The 15,586-nt window shown below is 40.0% G+C and overlaps 1 protein-coding gene across 2 annotated transcripts in view; it reads right to left on the bottom strand.

Moving 5' to 3' along the window:
• sec23a (Sec23 homolog A, coat complex II component) overlaps window positions 1-15,586 on the bottom strand; it is a 64,061-nt gene that overhangs the window by 28,041 nt on the left and 20,434 nt on the right. For both annotated transcript variants that reach the window (XM_039741154.1, XM_039741153.1), the window contains exon 12: window positions 15,380-15,469. In XM_039741154.1, the coding sequence (XP_039597088.1) occupies window positions 15,380-15,469 (90 nt within the window). The remainder of the gene's footprint in view (window positions 1-15,379; window positions 15,470-15,586) is intronic.

Here is a 15,586-nt window from a genome sequence, read left to right as displayed (position 1 = left end):
AAGGCCTAAGAGAAGGTTTATGGATGTGGTGAGAGAGGACATGCAGAGATGACGAGGACAGAAAGAGATGGAAGAAGATGATCTGCTGTGGCGACCCCTAACAGGAGCAGCCGAAAGATGAAGATAAGCTTAGCTTATACAATTCATAGATAAAACTAGCCACAGTACCTGTCACAGGAGGTAGCAGAAAAATTTAAAAATATTTGCTACCTCTTGCACTATGTGCATCTTCAGCACCTTGCATGTGTGTGTATGTGTGTGTGTGAATGCCTCTTCATCACCATTTCCTCTCTTGAGAGCATTCCTGTAAAGCCTTAATCTCATACTCTTTCATTATATGTGAAGCACCTTTCTCGCCTCCTGTCTGCTTTTATACTTGCCATGTCTGAAGGAGACTCTGTGTGGCTCAGGTGTCTCTCACGCTCTATTTTGCTGCTGTACTTGTGTACTAAACGGATGCTAAACGGCGGACGCTAAACGGACAGCAATGAAAACCTCCCCCACGGAGCCCAACACTAGAATGGGTAGGGGGAAACCTTATGCAAACTCCCCCTCTTCAATTTGGTGCCACGACCTTTGTACCTCAAGTTTGCTAACCCCAGAAATGAATATTTGGACGCATGAATTTCTATAATATTCCAATTTCTGTAAATTTCTATATATTTTTTTTATCCCAATAAATGTTATGAATTCATCAATGTTTGAATGGTGGAAACAATTTATTCACAAAACATACTTAGCATGTGCAAGATGATTTACAGGAATGTCTCAACCTGTTTGACATCATGTTCAATACATGTACCATATGTGGCACAAACTGTATACAAATATATACATAGCAGTACCATATATATATATATATATATATATATATATATATATACACACACACACATATACACACACACACACAGTAATCCCTCCTCGATCGCGGGGGTTGCGTTCCAGAACCCCCCGCAATAGATGAAAATCCGCAAAGTAGAAACCATATTTTTGTATGGTTATTTTTATATATTTTAAGTCCTTATAAACTCTCCCACACTTTTAACATTATTAAAGCCCTCTAGACATGAAATAACACCCTTTAGTCAAAAGTTTAAACTGTGCTCCATGACAAGACAGAGATCTTCTTTCTCACAATTAAAAGAATGCAAATATATCTTCTCTTCAAAGGAGTGCCCGCATCAGGAGCAGAGAATTTTAGAGTGAGAGAGAGAGCGCTCGCAAAGAAAAGCAAACAATCAAAACATCAATACATGTGCTTTTAAGTATTCCAAAGCACCGCAATAAAGCAGCATTTTTTAGAGGTGTCAGTATCTTCTAAGCAAACAGCCTCTGTGCAAACAGCCCCTCTGCTCACATCTCCTCTGTCAGGCGCAGAGAACGTCAGAGAGAGAGAGAGAGCGCGAGATTAAAGCAAACAATCAAAAAATCAATACGTGTGCTTTTAAATATGCCGAAACACCGTGATAAGGCGGCATTTCTTAGAGGAGCGTCCATATCCACTAGGCAAACAGCCCCTCTGCTCACACCCCCTCCGTCAGGCGCAGAGAATGTCAGAGAGGGTGAGATAGAGGAAGAAACAAGCAAACAATCGAGCACCGCGCGGGATGCATATCTTATATCATTGAGGAGTTTTAGTTAATATGTAATACATGCTCTGACTGGGTAGCTTCTAAGCCATCCGCCAATAGCGTCCATTGTATGAAATCAACTGGGCAAACAAACTGAGGAAGCCTGTACCATAAATTAAAAAGACCCATTGTCCGCAGAAATCCACGAACCAGCGAAAAATCCGTGATATATATTTAGATATGCTTACATTTAAAATCCGCGATAGAGTGAATCCTGAAAGTCGAGCGATATAGCGAGGATTACTGTATATATATATATATATATATATATATATATATAGTAGCTGCTGGGTAGTAAGGCTGGATCAAGCTTGGGTCAAATGCATGCCAAAGGATCATTTTAAGTTTCATAAAAATTCAAAGCAAAAAGTCCACAAAGGAATAAAGAAAAAGGTTGTTACACATGTAGAATTAAAAGCAAAAAAAAAAAAAGGGAAAAAATGTTTCTTCTCTAAACTTAGCTTTTCTTGTCAAACTTCAGTCATTTCTATACTAAAAGGATGTTTTACTTCACCTTCAGTTCACACTCAACATAGCTTTTTGCGTTACATACCACTGAGCATGTTAAGACACGGTTTAAAACCGTGTGCCTGCCATGCCTTACTCTCGGCAAGGCTTGTCACTAACTGAGAATAATCTGTAGTCAAAGAGACAAGAAACAGAATATACCAATTCAAGTTAGCTTGTGGGGGTTATAAGAACCTCCTCTACCACAGTGTTTCCCAGCCTCTGTCCTGGGGACCCCCTGAGGCTGCAGGTTTTTGTTCCAACCAGACTCCTAATCAGTGACAATACCTGATAACACAGATCTCATTTAATTAGCTGGGATTAATTTTCTTTTATTCTACATTCAGAAAAGCACAGCAGTATAATTGTTAAATTTATAAATATTTCTGCTTTTACTATAGATTTAAATGCTTAACTCTCTCTTGTTGATTTCATTATATTTTGCCCTTTCTCTGTGCAGTTTTTCCCCATTCATTGTGTCTTATTAATGACAATTAAAAATGAGCAGAGACGCAGGCAAATACTGAATAATCAAACGCTGCAACTACTTTAGCATCAGACCTACTAATTAGTAAATAATGGATTAATTAAACAATTAGAACACCTAGAAAACCAGAATGAACATCAAGATGAAAATATTGTTAAAAAGAAAAAAATACATTATTCCCATATAACTGCTTGGTACATTTTAATATTTTTTTTTTACCAAACTTAGTTTTCTTATTTCTATATTGTTCTCAACACACAGAACTTGGGAAACAACACATCGCTTAATTAGCCCAGGAGTCCAATTAAAAACAGAAGCTGGTTGGAACAAAAACCTGCAGCCACAGGGGGTCCCCAGGACCGAGGTTGGGAAACACTGCTCTAGACTATGCACTAATACAGTATATAGACAAACATTTAATATAACTTAAATAACTATTAAATGGCTCTTACATTATACACATATACATATAAATAATTTATCTGAAAAACTGGATACACAGACCTTACTGTTTTAAGGTTGTAGGTAAGATAGCGAGATAAGGCAGCACATTAATGAGAGGGATACCGAGATGGAGAGGGAAGGTTAGATTTTGAGACTCTACTTGCAGAAGACGTCACGTATTTGCCATGTTCTGGCCTCCTGAGTGCAGTGCTAAAAAGCCTGATGAAAACTGACTGACACTGGAAGCCCTTCAGTACCCAGCAAGCACATATCCACGGCCGTTTACTTGAATGCAGCTTTATGTTGTATAAAGCGCAATGTCAGCCACACTCTGTATAAAGAGAAGAGGCTGCTGACCACTCATTTGAGATGTAAAGCTAACTCAATGAAGCTTAATACAGCAATTTTAATGTCTAAATTAAGCCAAGAGTTATGTAAATGAGGTCAGCTGTTCAAGATGTCACTTTAAACTAATTCACAGCTGCAACAGATCAAAAGTAAATATTAGTAAATTTAACAACATTGTATTTCCATACAGTTTTTGTAGGACATGTGCGGTATGCCTGTACAATTAAGTAATATGAAATTAATGAAACTGAAAGAGGTAATTTGTACAATCAGTAAAGCCTTATCTCATCATTGTTTCTCTCCTACAGCAATACAAACAGTTTTCCCTTGGAGGAGAGCAGCATTATTCCCAGTGCAATGACACAAGATAACAGTCTCAGTAATGAAATACATTTCCTCCAGTAGTAGCAGACAGTAATTTCATACATATTGCACAAAACTAGGATTCAGATCAAATAAATTAACTTGCTGCACAGTTCAGGAAAAGTACAATCTTGCTTTTTAGATTAATTCTGCAACTTGAAAGAATTAATTAAAATGAGCATCAATGCTGTATTTGGCCTTTGTGAAATAATACTGGTGCAGCAATAACATGAATGACAGAATATTTTTGAAATTTAAAAAAACATTGCAGACCTATCCATCCAGTTAATGAACACTGTATATAATTTAGGGTCACACAGGACTAGAACCCAATGCCCTCCAGTATCAGTCACCATGTGCGTCATCTTGACGTTTAAACAGTTTTCTTCTCAAAGTTCAAGGACAGGCTGACAGTTTAAATGGTGTCTCTAAACAGACACAGTGTGCATGGCGGAGTTTGTGTCTGATGTGACTAATTGCCATTCAATCCAGGCAGTGCTCCTGTGGTACTGGAATTCTACCAAATACGGGGTCTTTAACTGAATTCTGTACTTGGTCAACTGGAGATAACAACTGCAAATATTTTTTTTTGTGTATTTTCAGCAGTTTAAACATATCTTGGAAAATGATTTTTATAGGAGTAGGTAAGGAGTTTTAAACAGTTAAGAATATTATTTTAGACCACCGTAAAATACAAAGGCAAAGGAGAAATGCTCAATTCTAACATTACAAGGCCCTTAACTGGTTTTAATCACTGCAGTTTAAAAGCATTATGAAGGAGTTCATATTGGATATTTTTAAATGTCTTTATCTTATTTGAGTTTTCATTTTGTAAAGGATTATCCATTTATTCATCTTTATGCATTACTAATTGAGATATTGTGGGCATTTAATTCTTTATTTAATTTCTCACCTACAGGTGAAAGCTTTTGTTTAAGTGAAGAAAAGAAAAGAACAACCACCGACTTGCAATAGATAAGCTGTATTAATATGCTGCTCTGGCTACACTTGGTTTAAATGTACATGAAAGTATGAGAGAGCAGCCAATATGTAAAAAGTGAAGATATATTAGAATATTTTTTGTTAAACAAAGATTTTGAAAATACTTACAATTATTACAATTTCATATATCAAATCCAGAATACTGTTATGTGCATATTGTAAATGTAATGTTTTGTCATTGTATATATATTTTTTTATTGTATGTATTTATGAAACACACACACACAGAGTAATAGTCTTTTAACAAAGCAGATGCAATCAAGGACTTTAGTTTGTTATAAGAAACTTCATTATAAGAGCCAGATGTATCACAGGAGGAATAAGGACACCTGTTATAATGAAACCCATGGGTTGGCACCATTGTTTATTTGGTGGATCTTAAGAAAGAGCTGTCTACTTCCTGGGCCTCTCCAATCCTCCACAGCTCCTTCCATACACCTCCTTGCATACTCATAAGTTTTGCTTGCTGTCTACATGCACGTTCAGATTGCCAACTCCACCTCACACCATTAACTTGGGGTCTGAGGCAACACCATCTGACTCGCTTTCCCCAACACCATGGACTGATCCGTGTAAGGATCCTTAAGAGGACTGGACTGTGGCCATGGACCCAGGCCAATGGATCTCCGCGGCAGACAAGCACCTCATAACTGCTTGCAAACAAGGACTCTGTCTGTCCCCGGCCCGACTTCCACATTCTCTATGGGCTTACGTTCTTGGCCAAGTGTAACCCCATCGATTCTTCTACATGGCATTTCTCTTCTTTAGCTCCTACTCTTTTGTAACTTGAGTTTTAGCTGCTAAATATGTTGCTTTGTGTTTTCATGACATGCTGGGCAAATGTACTGCTTGATATAAAAAAAAAATATTAAAATAACTACAGTACACATGAAATCCATAAGCACTCAGATTTAACTTATACTGAAAGCATGATATCAACAGTAGACAAAGACTATTTCATGTGGGGAAGCTGCACAATGATTTCCAAGGCACCACAGCAGACAGGTACTTGAATTTGTGCATGTGCCACATTGGGTTTTATGCCATCTTCATCATAAAGGAATTTAATTTTCAGAGGAATTGTTAACCAAGGTATTTGAAAGAAGGAATCAGAAGTATTGTGTGATTGATGAATTAAGGCGAAGGTTAAATCTGAAGATATTCGGACAGTGGTGAGACCATCAATGATGTATGGAGCGGAGACATGGGCAGTACAGGGAGCACAGGAGAAGTGGCAGAAATGAGAATGTTGAGATTGATGTGTGGGGTTATAAAAAAGGACAGAATAAGAAATGAGACAATCAGAGGTACAACAAAAGTGGGAGAGATAGCTAAGGAAGTACAGGAAGATAGGTGTAAGTGGTATGGACATGTGATGAGAAGAGACAATGATTATGTGGGCAAAAGAGGGATGGGAATAGAAGTCTAGAGGAAGAGGAAGCAAGGGAGGCCAATGCGAAGGTGGATGAATAAGGAAAAGAAGATTTGAAGGAAAAGGAGGTGCAGGACCAAACTGTTTGGAGAAGGGTGATCAGGCACATCGACTGCACATAGAAGTGAGAAAAGATGAAGAGTAAGAAGATCACTGTACACAAATACATACATAAACGGCAAGGGTGGGAGGATGAATGGAGAGAAATAGAATTTTAATTATCCCCAGGGTGAAATTTGAAATACTGTATATACATTCAGACAGACAGACACACACATTATATATATTTATTCATAGCATCTGTGTTCTGAGTACCGATCTGATTGTGTGGGTGGTTAAAATCAGATCGGGACTCGGAACACGGATGCTATGAATGTAATTACTCCGATCTACAGGCTGTCAAATTAACTACACTCCATGGCGCAGCGTAAAGGGACTTAGTCTATGACGCTGAAGTCCAAGGTTCGATCCTCGCAAGGGAAGCAGTGGAGTGCGTACACCTGATGAGCCCAAATAAGGGCGAAACACGTGTCATGTACTCCTTGCATTATATGACAGTAAATTTTGATAGATATATATAGATATATGTCTGTCTGTCTATCTATATATTGTGACGGACAGCCGGGTCCCATGCCCGGCCGGGATGCCTCTGCTGCATACGTCCCAGGGGAGCCATTATGGACATGGCAGTACCTCCCCCGGGGCGCTTCAGGGCAGTCTCCCCGGCCATGGATCTCTCCTCAATCTCCCCCGTGGCTCCATGGGACATGGAGTCCACCACAGCAGCCCGGTTGGGAGATGGGGTGGCCGCTAGGGGGTGCTGCAGAGAACCAGCCACCACACTGGACGGTTTATCAGCCCCACCCGGAGGTGCAATTAAGACCAGCTGATCAGGCACCTGGAACACTTCCGGGTGGAGTATAAAAGGGCCTGCCTCCCAGCAATTAAGGCCAGAATTGGGAGGAAGAGGACGAGGTTGCCTGGGAGGAGTGGTGGAGCAGGAAAGTTTGGTTTGGTGTGAGTTTTGTGTTTGGGACTGTGTTGGGCCGGTGGGACACGGGAAAGACGTGTGCCCACGGCTGAAGAAAATAAAAATAAAAAACCTTGAGTGTGAACACGTGCCTCTGCGTGGTCTGTGCCGGGTCGGGCGCTATAAAGCACCTTTTTCACAATATCTATATCTCTATATTTATATATCTATATCTCTATATCTATATCTCTATATTTATATATCTATATATCTATATATATCTATATCTATATATCTATATATATATATATACTCAGCAAAAAAAGAAACATCCTCTGACTTTCAACTGTTTTTACTTTCAGTAAACTTAATGTGTAAATATTTGTAAGAACACTAAAAGAGTCAACACCATAAGACAAACTAAAAATGTTTCACAATGTGTCCCTGAATGAAGGGAGGCTCAAAATCAAAAGTACCAGTCAGTATCTAGTGTGGCCACCAGCTGCTTGAAGTACTGCAGTGCATCTCCTCCTCATGGACTGGACCAGATTTGTCAGTTCTTGCTGTGAGATGTTACCCCACTCTTCCACCAAGGCACTTGCAAGTTCCTGGACACTTCTGGGGGGGAATGGCCCTAGCCCTCACCCTGCGATCCAACAGGTCCCAGACGTGCTCAATGGGATTGAGATCCGGGCTCTTCCACTGCGAGGATGATCAGCTGTCCTTCCTGTCTCCCTATAGCGCTGTCTTAGGCGTCTCACAGTGCGGACATGGCAATTTATTGCCCTAGCCACATCAGCAGTCCTCATGCCTTCCTGCAGCATGCCTAATGCACGTTCACACAGATGAGCAGGGACCATGGGCATCTTTCTTTGGGTACTTGGACCCTACAGAGGTTGCACAGGTAGTCCAACTTCTCCAGGATGGCACATCAATACGTGTCATTGCCAGAAGGTTTGCTGTGTCTCCCTGCACAGTCTCAAGGGCATTGAGGAGATTCTAGGAGACAAGCAGTTACTCTAGGAGAGCTTGAGAGGGCCATAGAAGGTCCATAACCCATCAGCAGGACCAGTATCTGCTCCTTTGGGCAAGAAGGAACAGGATGAGCACTGCCAGAGCCCTACAAAATGACCTCCAGCAGGCCACTGGTGTGAATGTCTCTGACCAAACAACCAGAAAGACTTCATGAGGGTGACCCAAGGGCCCCATGTCCTCTAATGGGCCCTGAGCTCACTGCCCAGCAGCATGCAGCTCGATTGGCATTCGCCATAGAATACCAGAATTGGCAGATGCACCACTGGTGCCCTGTGCTTTTACAGATGAGAGCAGGTTCACCCTGAGCACGTGACAGAAGTGAAAGGGTCTGGAGAAGCCATGGAGAACATTATGCTGCCTGTAACATCATTCAGCATGAGCAGTTTGGTGGTGGGTTAATGATTGTCGTAGGGTAGGCATATCCATGGAGGGTCACACAGACCGCTACGGGCTTGACAAAGGCACCTTGGCTGCCATTAGGTATCAGGATGAAATCCTTGGACCCATTGTCAGACCCTACGCTGGTACAGTGGCTCCTGGTGCACGACAATTCCTGGACTCATGTGGTGAGAGTATGCAGGCAGTTCCTGGAGGATGAAGGAATTGATTCCATTGACTGGCCACCACACTTTCCTGACCTAAATCCAATAGAACACCTCTGGGACATTATGTTTTGGTCCATCCAATGCCACCAGGTTGCACCTCAGACTGTCCAGGAGCTCAGTGATGCCCTGGTCCAGATCTGGGAGGAGATCCCCCACAACACCATCTGTCATCTCATTATAAGCATGCACCGATGTTGTCAGGCATGTATACAAGAACACAGGGGCCATACAAAGTGCTGCGTACAATTTGGAGTTGCTGCAATTCAATTTTGGCAAAATGGACTAGCCTGCCACATCATTTTTTCACTCTGATTTTTGGGGCGTCTTTGAATTCAGGGCTCTGTAGGTTGATCATTTTCATTTCCATCAAACGATGTGGCATCCTTTCTTTCCTAACACATTACCCAGTCTATATCAGTATAGATATCCAGGAGGATTTCTTTTTCCCATTGAGATCTGATGTGTTTTCAAAGTGTTCCTTTAATTTTTTGAGCAGTTTATATATATATATATATATATATATATATATATATATATATATATATATATATATATATATATATATATATACTCTCACTATATTTACATACACAATATACATCTTTACTGAACAGGGCTATTGCTAGTACAGTGGACAGAATTTATAACAAGGAATATATTTTTGAAAAGTATCAAGACGAACCTATTACATTAAATGCATTTTTACTACTAAAAAGCACACACTGTACATATTGTGATGGAAAGCCGGGGATCTTGCCTGGACGGGACGCCCTTTTGAAGAGATGACCAGGGGAATGGTCATACTACCAAGGGCACCTCCACCCAGGACACTAGAGGGCAGCCCCTTGGTTTACATCAGGGCCATGGAATTGGAGCTCAGAAGCTCAACCCGGTAGGGGTCCGTGGCCACCACCAGAGGGTGCCTGGTCAGCTCCAGAGTCTGGGCAGTCAGCACTTCCACCACACCCAGAAGTGCTGCCGGATTTCAATTGGGAGAAACCTGGAGCACTTCCGGGTGCAGTATAAAGGAGGCCGCCTTGCTCCATTCGGGGAGCCAGAGTCGGGTGGAAGGAGGACGAAGCTTAGGAGGAAAGGAGTAGAGGCGGCAGAAGGAAAGGAGGACTGAGTACTGTGCTGATTTGAGCACCGTGTTGGAGCCAGGACATTGTTAGAAATAAACTCGTGTTATTTTGGACATTCTGAGTCCGTGTCCGGAGCTAGTTTTCTACAGTATAAAATGCACAAATAAATATGACAGTAAGCTAAGAAATAAAAAAACACTGATTTCTGAGGGTCACATGAATGTGTATTTATTACATAAGCTAAAGTTTACTGCGTTGTATTATTGACACAGCTAGACACGAATAATAAAGTGGATTGTAATTCTTTTCTATATTAAATATTGCTGTTCCTACCATTTAGCTGTAATGCATCTAACTAATCTACTAGGGATAAGCCTGAAATGATTAAGATGCTTTATTTTATTGTTTAATAAGCCCACATATTACAGTGGCAGTATATGCAAAATTAAGACAACCTATTGAGCCCATCCAAGCACATGAGACATAATGCAATCCATCAGATGTAATGGATGAGCCAGTTACTGACCTCCTACACTCAAAATAACTCCTTGTTTCCAACCTTGGCTTTACAGGATAAATCACATGACCCGGCTCTGCTGACAAAGCATACAACTTACTGTTAGGAATGTTTTGGAATCAGTGATTTGACTGTAGGATACAATTTGAAGATAACATAACACTAAGAATAAATGGTCTAAATTCTAAAGGAAACATCTTAGAATACTGTAAACACTAATAATAATAATACACTTTATTTATATACCATATTTCCCATACTGAAGAATGGGGTTGCCTTTTGAGTCCCCAACATATGGATTTGGACATCAGCTATTATTTAGCAGATTTCTGTAGCACTTCCAGTCAGACTTGCTGGCTCCAATATTAAATGTTGTCTCAATGTGTGTACTGTGCTTTGTTATTGTAACTGTCACAAACACCACATTTGGCTGGGAATTCCGATAAGCAGAATTGCGTAACTATCGCTCCACGTCTCTGCTGGCAGATGGCACAGGTGTAACCTCTGAACTCTTACAGTCACATCCGTTACACTACACTACTTTACTATGTGATGTAAAAGTTCAGAAAGGCTGGCCAACACTACAACATATTTGTACTCTGACCCCATCCCACCCCTTGAAGTTAACAGTCAAAAATGTTCAGACGTATTTGGCAATCAAACGCAAGAAATGAAAATGAACTTCTGTCTTTAAAACAAGTCCCAACTGTCTGAAATAACAATAGCCATACCTACGTTTCAATGAATAAAATCCCAAATTACAACAGACTCATATGCTCACAGAAACACTAACCCCACACACTGCAACACAATATCAGATTTACAATTTAAAGTACAGAATGATCCCCAAAACTGTAAAAGGCAAGCAACATACTCAGCCGACTACTTCAAATGATTGAATTTGTTCAGGACCACTACCCCAATCTAAAGAAAACCAATATGGTCACAAGGACAAATTGGTACATCCTAATCTTTTCCAATTGGCCAGGTCAAGCGATGAGCCTCGATCTTTGAGGTGGCCACCTCCACAACTGGCAGTCTCCTGTTCAATAAGCCAAACATCTTATTTTGGCCACAGACGGTCACTGGACCATCTCTTTCTACCATTGACTTGACTTATTTAATTTTTTCCCCCACTTCCAACTTGTTTTAAATTTCATGCTATTGTTATTCTCATCAAAGGCAAAAGTAAACAAAATTCCTTGCAATCCGGAAACTTGGCCTGAAAAGGTCCATATAATGTGAAACGTGCCTTTTATTATCATGAATGTCCTTATGTGTGTTCAACTGTCTCTTCATATGAAACAACTGGGCTCCCAGCAGACTCATTTTTATTTTTTTTTTATTTATTTTTTTTTATTTGACACTTATTCTTAAAGGAAAATTGTCACAGAAGTTCAATTTTCATTAAGATTTTTTCAAATATAGCACACTGTACAAATTTTTGAAATTTCAAAAGCATTGGCAAATTCTCAGACTTAAAACAGTGAAATATGCCATGCAGAACCAGTTATGGATTAATTCACCGTTTCAAATTTGCCTTGACAGAAGTAACTTCAACTTGAATATGTTTGGCTTTTACTCATCTGATAAATGCTCCGGATGGCAAGATAGTGAAACACCTCTCTGGCTCTTTACATGTGACAATATTTCTAGTACTATAATGTTACATAAAGTAAAAATAAATTACATGAAACTCAGAGTCCTCGAGGTTGAATTAAACTTTAAATTAATGCACTATACCAGTGGTTCTCAAATTGTGGGGCAGGGGGCGCAAAGATGTGAAAAAAAGAAAACAAGAATTAAAAATATGAAAAATACATCTATTGAAACCAACACAAATGAACTTAAACTACATTCTGATACTAGAAAAATAGAGTTAGACAAATGTCGGTAAAAGTTAAGTAGGTATAATAAAATATGCATCTATGATATATCATTAATTAAAAAAAGAATTGGTATTAGTGGGCTACTTTCAAAAAAACGTTAGGGGGGCACGATTAAAACTATTATGAAAACTCGGGTCGCAAATACTTAAAGGCTGAGAAACGCTGTACTATACAGTACTATGTTAGTACTGCCCTCTGGTGGGCATTCATCTAAGCTACAGAGCCCGACTATGGGGCAAGCATTCATTGCTCTGAGATGCCTTTGCTGATTTCCAGTTTACAAAATCCACAATTTTCATAGATGTTTTGATGTTTTTTTCTGTTTGTGTTTGTCTCCTTTGAAGGTTACAACGTCAAAAATGTTTTTATCTCCATTTTCCAAAAAAAATGGGAGAATAAAAATTCTACTCGCTCACTGCTACAAATAACACAGAATAACAAAAGATAAAAAAAATACATTTTTGAGTGGAGTATTTCAAAGAGTTTAAAATCACACTCTACTTTTAAGTTAAGTAAAAGCATAGTATTATAGTTCTTCTTCTTTCGACTGCTCCCGTCAGGTGTAGCCACAGCGGATCATTTTTTTTCCATCTCTCTCTGTCCTCGTCATCTTGCTCTGTTACACCCACGACCTTCATGTCCTCTCTCACCACATCCATAAACCTTCTCTTAGGTCTTCCTCTTTTCTTTTTCCCTGGCAGCTCTATCATTAGCACCCTTCTCTCATTTATACCCCTCATCTCTCCTCTGCACATGTCCAAACTAGTGCCATCTCACCTCTCTGACTTTGTCTCCATACTTGAGCTGACCCACTAATGTCCTCATTTCTAATCCTGTCCATCCTCGTCACACCCAATGCAAATCTTCGCATCTTTAACTCTGCCACCTCCAGCTCTGTCTCCTGTGCCACCATCTCCAGCCCATATAACAGAGCTGGTCTCACTATCGTCCTGTAGACCTTCACTGTCACTCTTGCGGATACCTGTCGATCACAATTTACTCCTGACACTCTTCTCCACCCACTCCACTTGCACTCTTTTTCACTTCTCTTCCAAAGTTCCAATTACTCTGTACTGTTGATCCCAAGTATTCAAACTCATCCACCTTCGCCAGCTCTACTCCCTGTATCCTCACCATTCCACTGACCTCCCTCTCATTCACATACATGTATTCTGTCTTGGTGGTCCTACTGACCTTCATTTCTCTCCTCTCCTCTCATATCTCCACCTCTCCAGGGTCTCCTCAACCTGCTCCCTCCTCTCGCTACAGATCACAATGTCATCAGCAAACATCAACATCCAAGGGGACTCCTGTCTAATCTCGTCAGTCAACCTGTCCATCACCATTGACAATAAGAAAGGGCTCAGAGCCGATCCCTGATGTAATCCCACCTCTGTCACTCCTACTGCAGACCTCACCACTGTCACACTTCCCTCGTACATATCCTGTACAACTCTTACGTACTTCTCTGCCACTCCCGACTTCCTCATACAATACCACAACTCCTCTCAAGGCACCCTGTCATAAGCTTTCTCAAGATCCACAAAGACTCAATGCAACTCCTTCTGGCCTTCTCTAAATTTCTCCATCAACATCCTCAGAGCAAACATTGCATCTGTGGTGCTCTTTCCTGGCATGACACCACACTGCTGCTCACTAATTATCACCTCACTTCTTAACTGTGCTTCCACTACTCTTTCCCATAACTTCATGCTGTGGCTCATCGATTTTATCCTCCTGTAGTTACTCCAGCTCTACACATCCCCCTATTCTTAAAAATCGGCACCAGTCCACTTCTTCTCCACTCCTCAGGCATCCTCTCACTTTCTAAGATTGCTTTTAACAATCTGGTTAGAAACTCCACTGCCATCTCTCCTAAACACCTCCATGCTTCCACAGGTAGTCATCTGGACCAACGGCTGTCCTTACTTCCTCCTTCCTAATCTGTTGCACTTCCTGATTCACTATCTCCACATCATCCAACCTTCTCTTCATTCATCAGCCTCTCAAAGTAACTTTTTCCATCTGCTCAATACACTCTCCTCAATTGTGAGTAACTTTCCATCTTTATCCTATCACCCTAACCTGCTGCACATCTTTCAATATATTTCAATAGTATTAAACAAACTTAATATGAAGATCCATTCACACAATTGCTTAGTTTTACTCTGTGTTTTGTCTTATCTGTGTCATTAAGTGTGTGCATTATGTAATTAGTAATCTGAAAAGTCTGTCCTTTTTGTTTTCCCAGTGAACTTCTTACAGCGCCTTGATCCTGCACTCAAAGGACAGCATTACATAACAGTAAACTGAATTGAACTAAATGACATATCAACACAGTTAAAGCCAATCCTGCTATATAAACCCACAAACCTAAACAGCAAATGTTTTCTGGCGTATGCGAGACGCTTTGAGAACAAACACAACGTAAAATGCATTCATAATACCACAATAGTATACATTGGGTACCTGATAAAATAACTTGTTGAAAAACAGGATTTAACAAGTTTTAATAAGGTGTTGTAACATTAAATTATCCTGAGAAATATACGGGTTTACTGGTTCACTGCTGTTAGGAAATTCTAATGTACTTATGTTCATTTTTGAATATCTGCACAACCATTTTTAATTTCCCCTTGCGGACGAATAAAGCATAATCTATATACATTTATGTTTTATTAAGTTATCAACTAATTTATTGATTGGCTGTATTGTTTGTCCCGTGAGTTTGTATCCTTGTTATTCAGGTTTCTGCTGCCGTGTGCATCTGAATTTCCCCTTGGGATTAATAAAGTTTATCTAATCTAATTGGCACTACACACATGCATTCATGCACAGAAAAAACCCTGCACATAAACAGGTATGAATCTAACTCTCAGGTTATTTTTAAAAAGTGGTGCCAGCAAGGACTACACCTATTGGTGAGATACATTTACACTTTGACAGATGCCTTTAATGTCAGCACAAAAAAAAGACCTTCAGGCTTCTAAATTGCTTAGCGTACATGATGCTTTGTTTTGAAAAATGTCTGAAACAACAAAAGAAACAGCTAGTGATTACATACCTGATTCACAACTTCAAAGTAAATAGCTAGTGTTGCGTTATGATCAAGTCCACAAATTTTCCACTGACATGTGCCACCCATTCCAATTTCCTATAAATATGAAAATAAAACACAAACATTTATATACATTATTTGAAATATGACTGAAGCCCATCATTTAGCTGCAGCTCGTACCTAGCCTGAGATTTCACTTATCAATTTGCACTG

The sequence above is a fragment of the Polypterus senegalus genome, chromosome 18, assembly GCF_016835505.1.
Source record: "Polypterus senegalus isolate Bchr_013 chromosome 18, ASM1683550v1, whole genome shotgun sequence".
NCBI classification, from domain to species: domain Eukaryota; kingdom Metazoa; phylum Chordata; class Cladistia; order Polypteriformes; family Polypteridae; genus Polypterus; species Polypterus senegalus.
The sequence above is the reverse complement of the archived record's forward strand: the minus strand, read 5'-3'. Positions and strand labels throughout refer to the sequence as shown.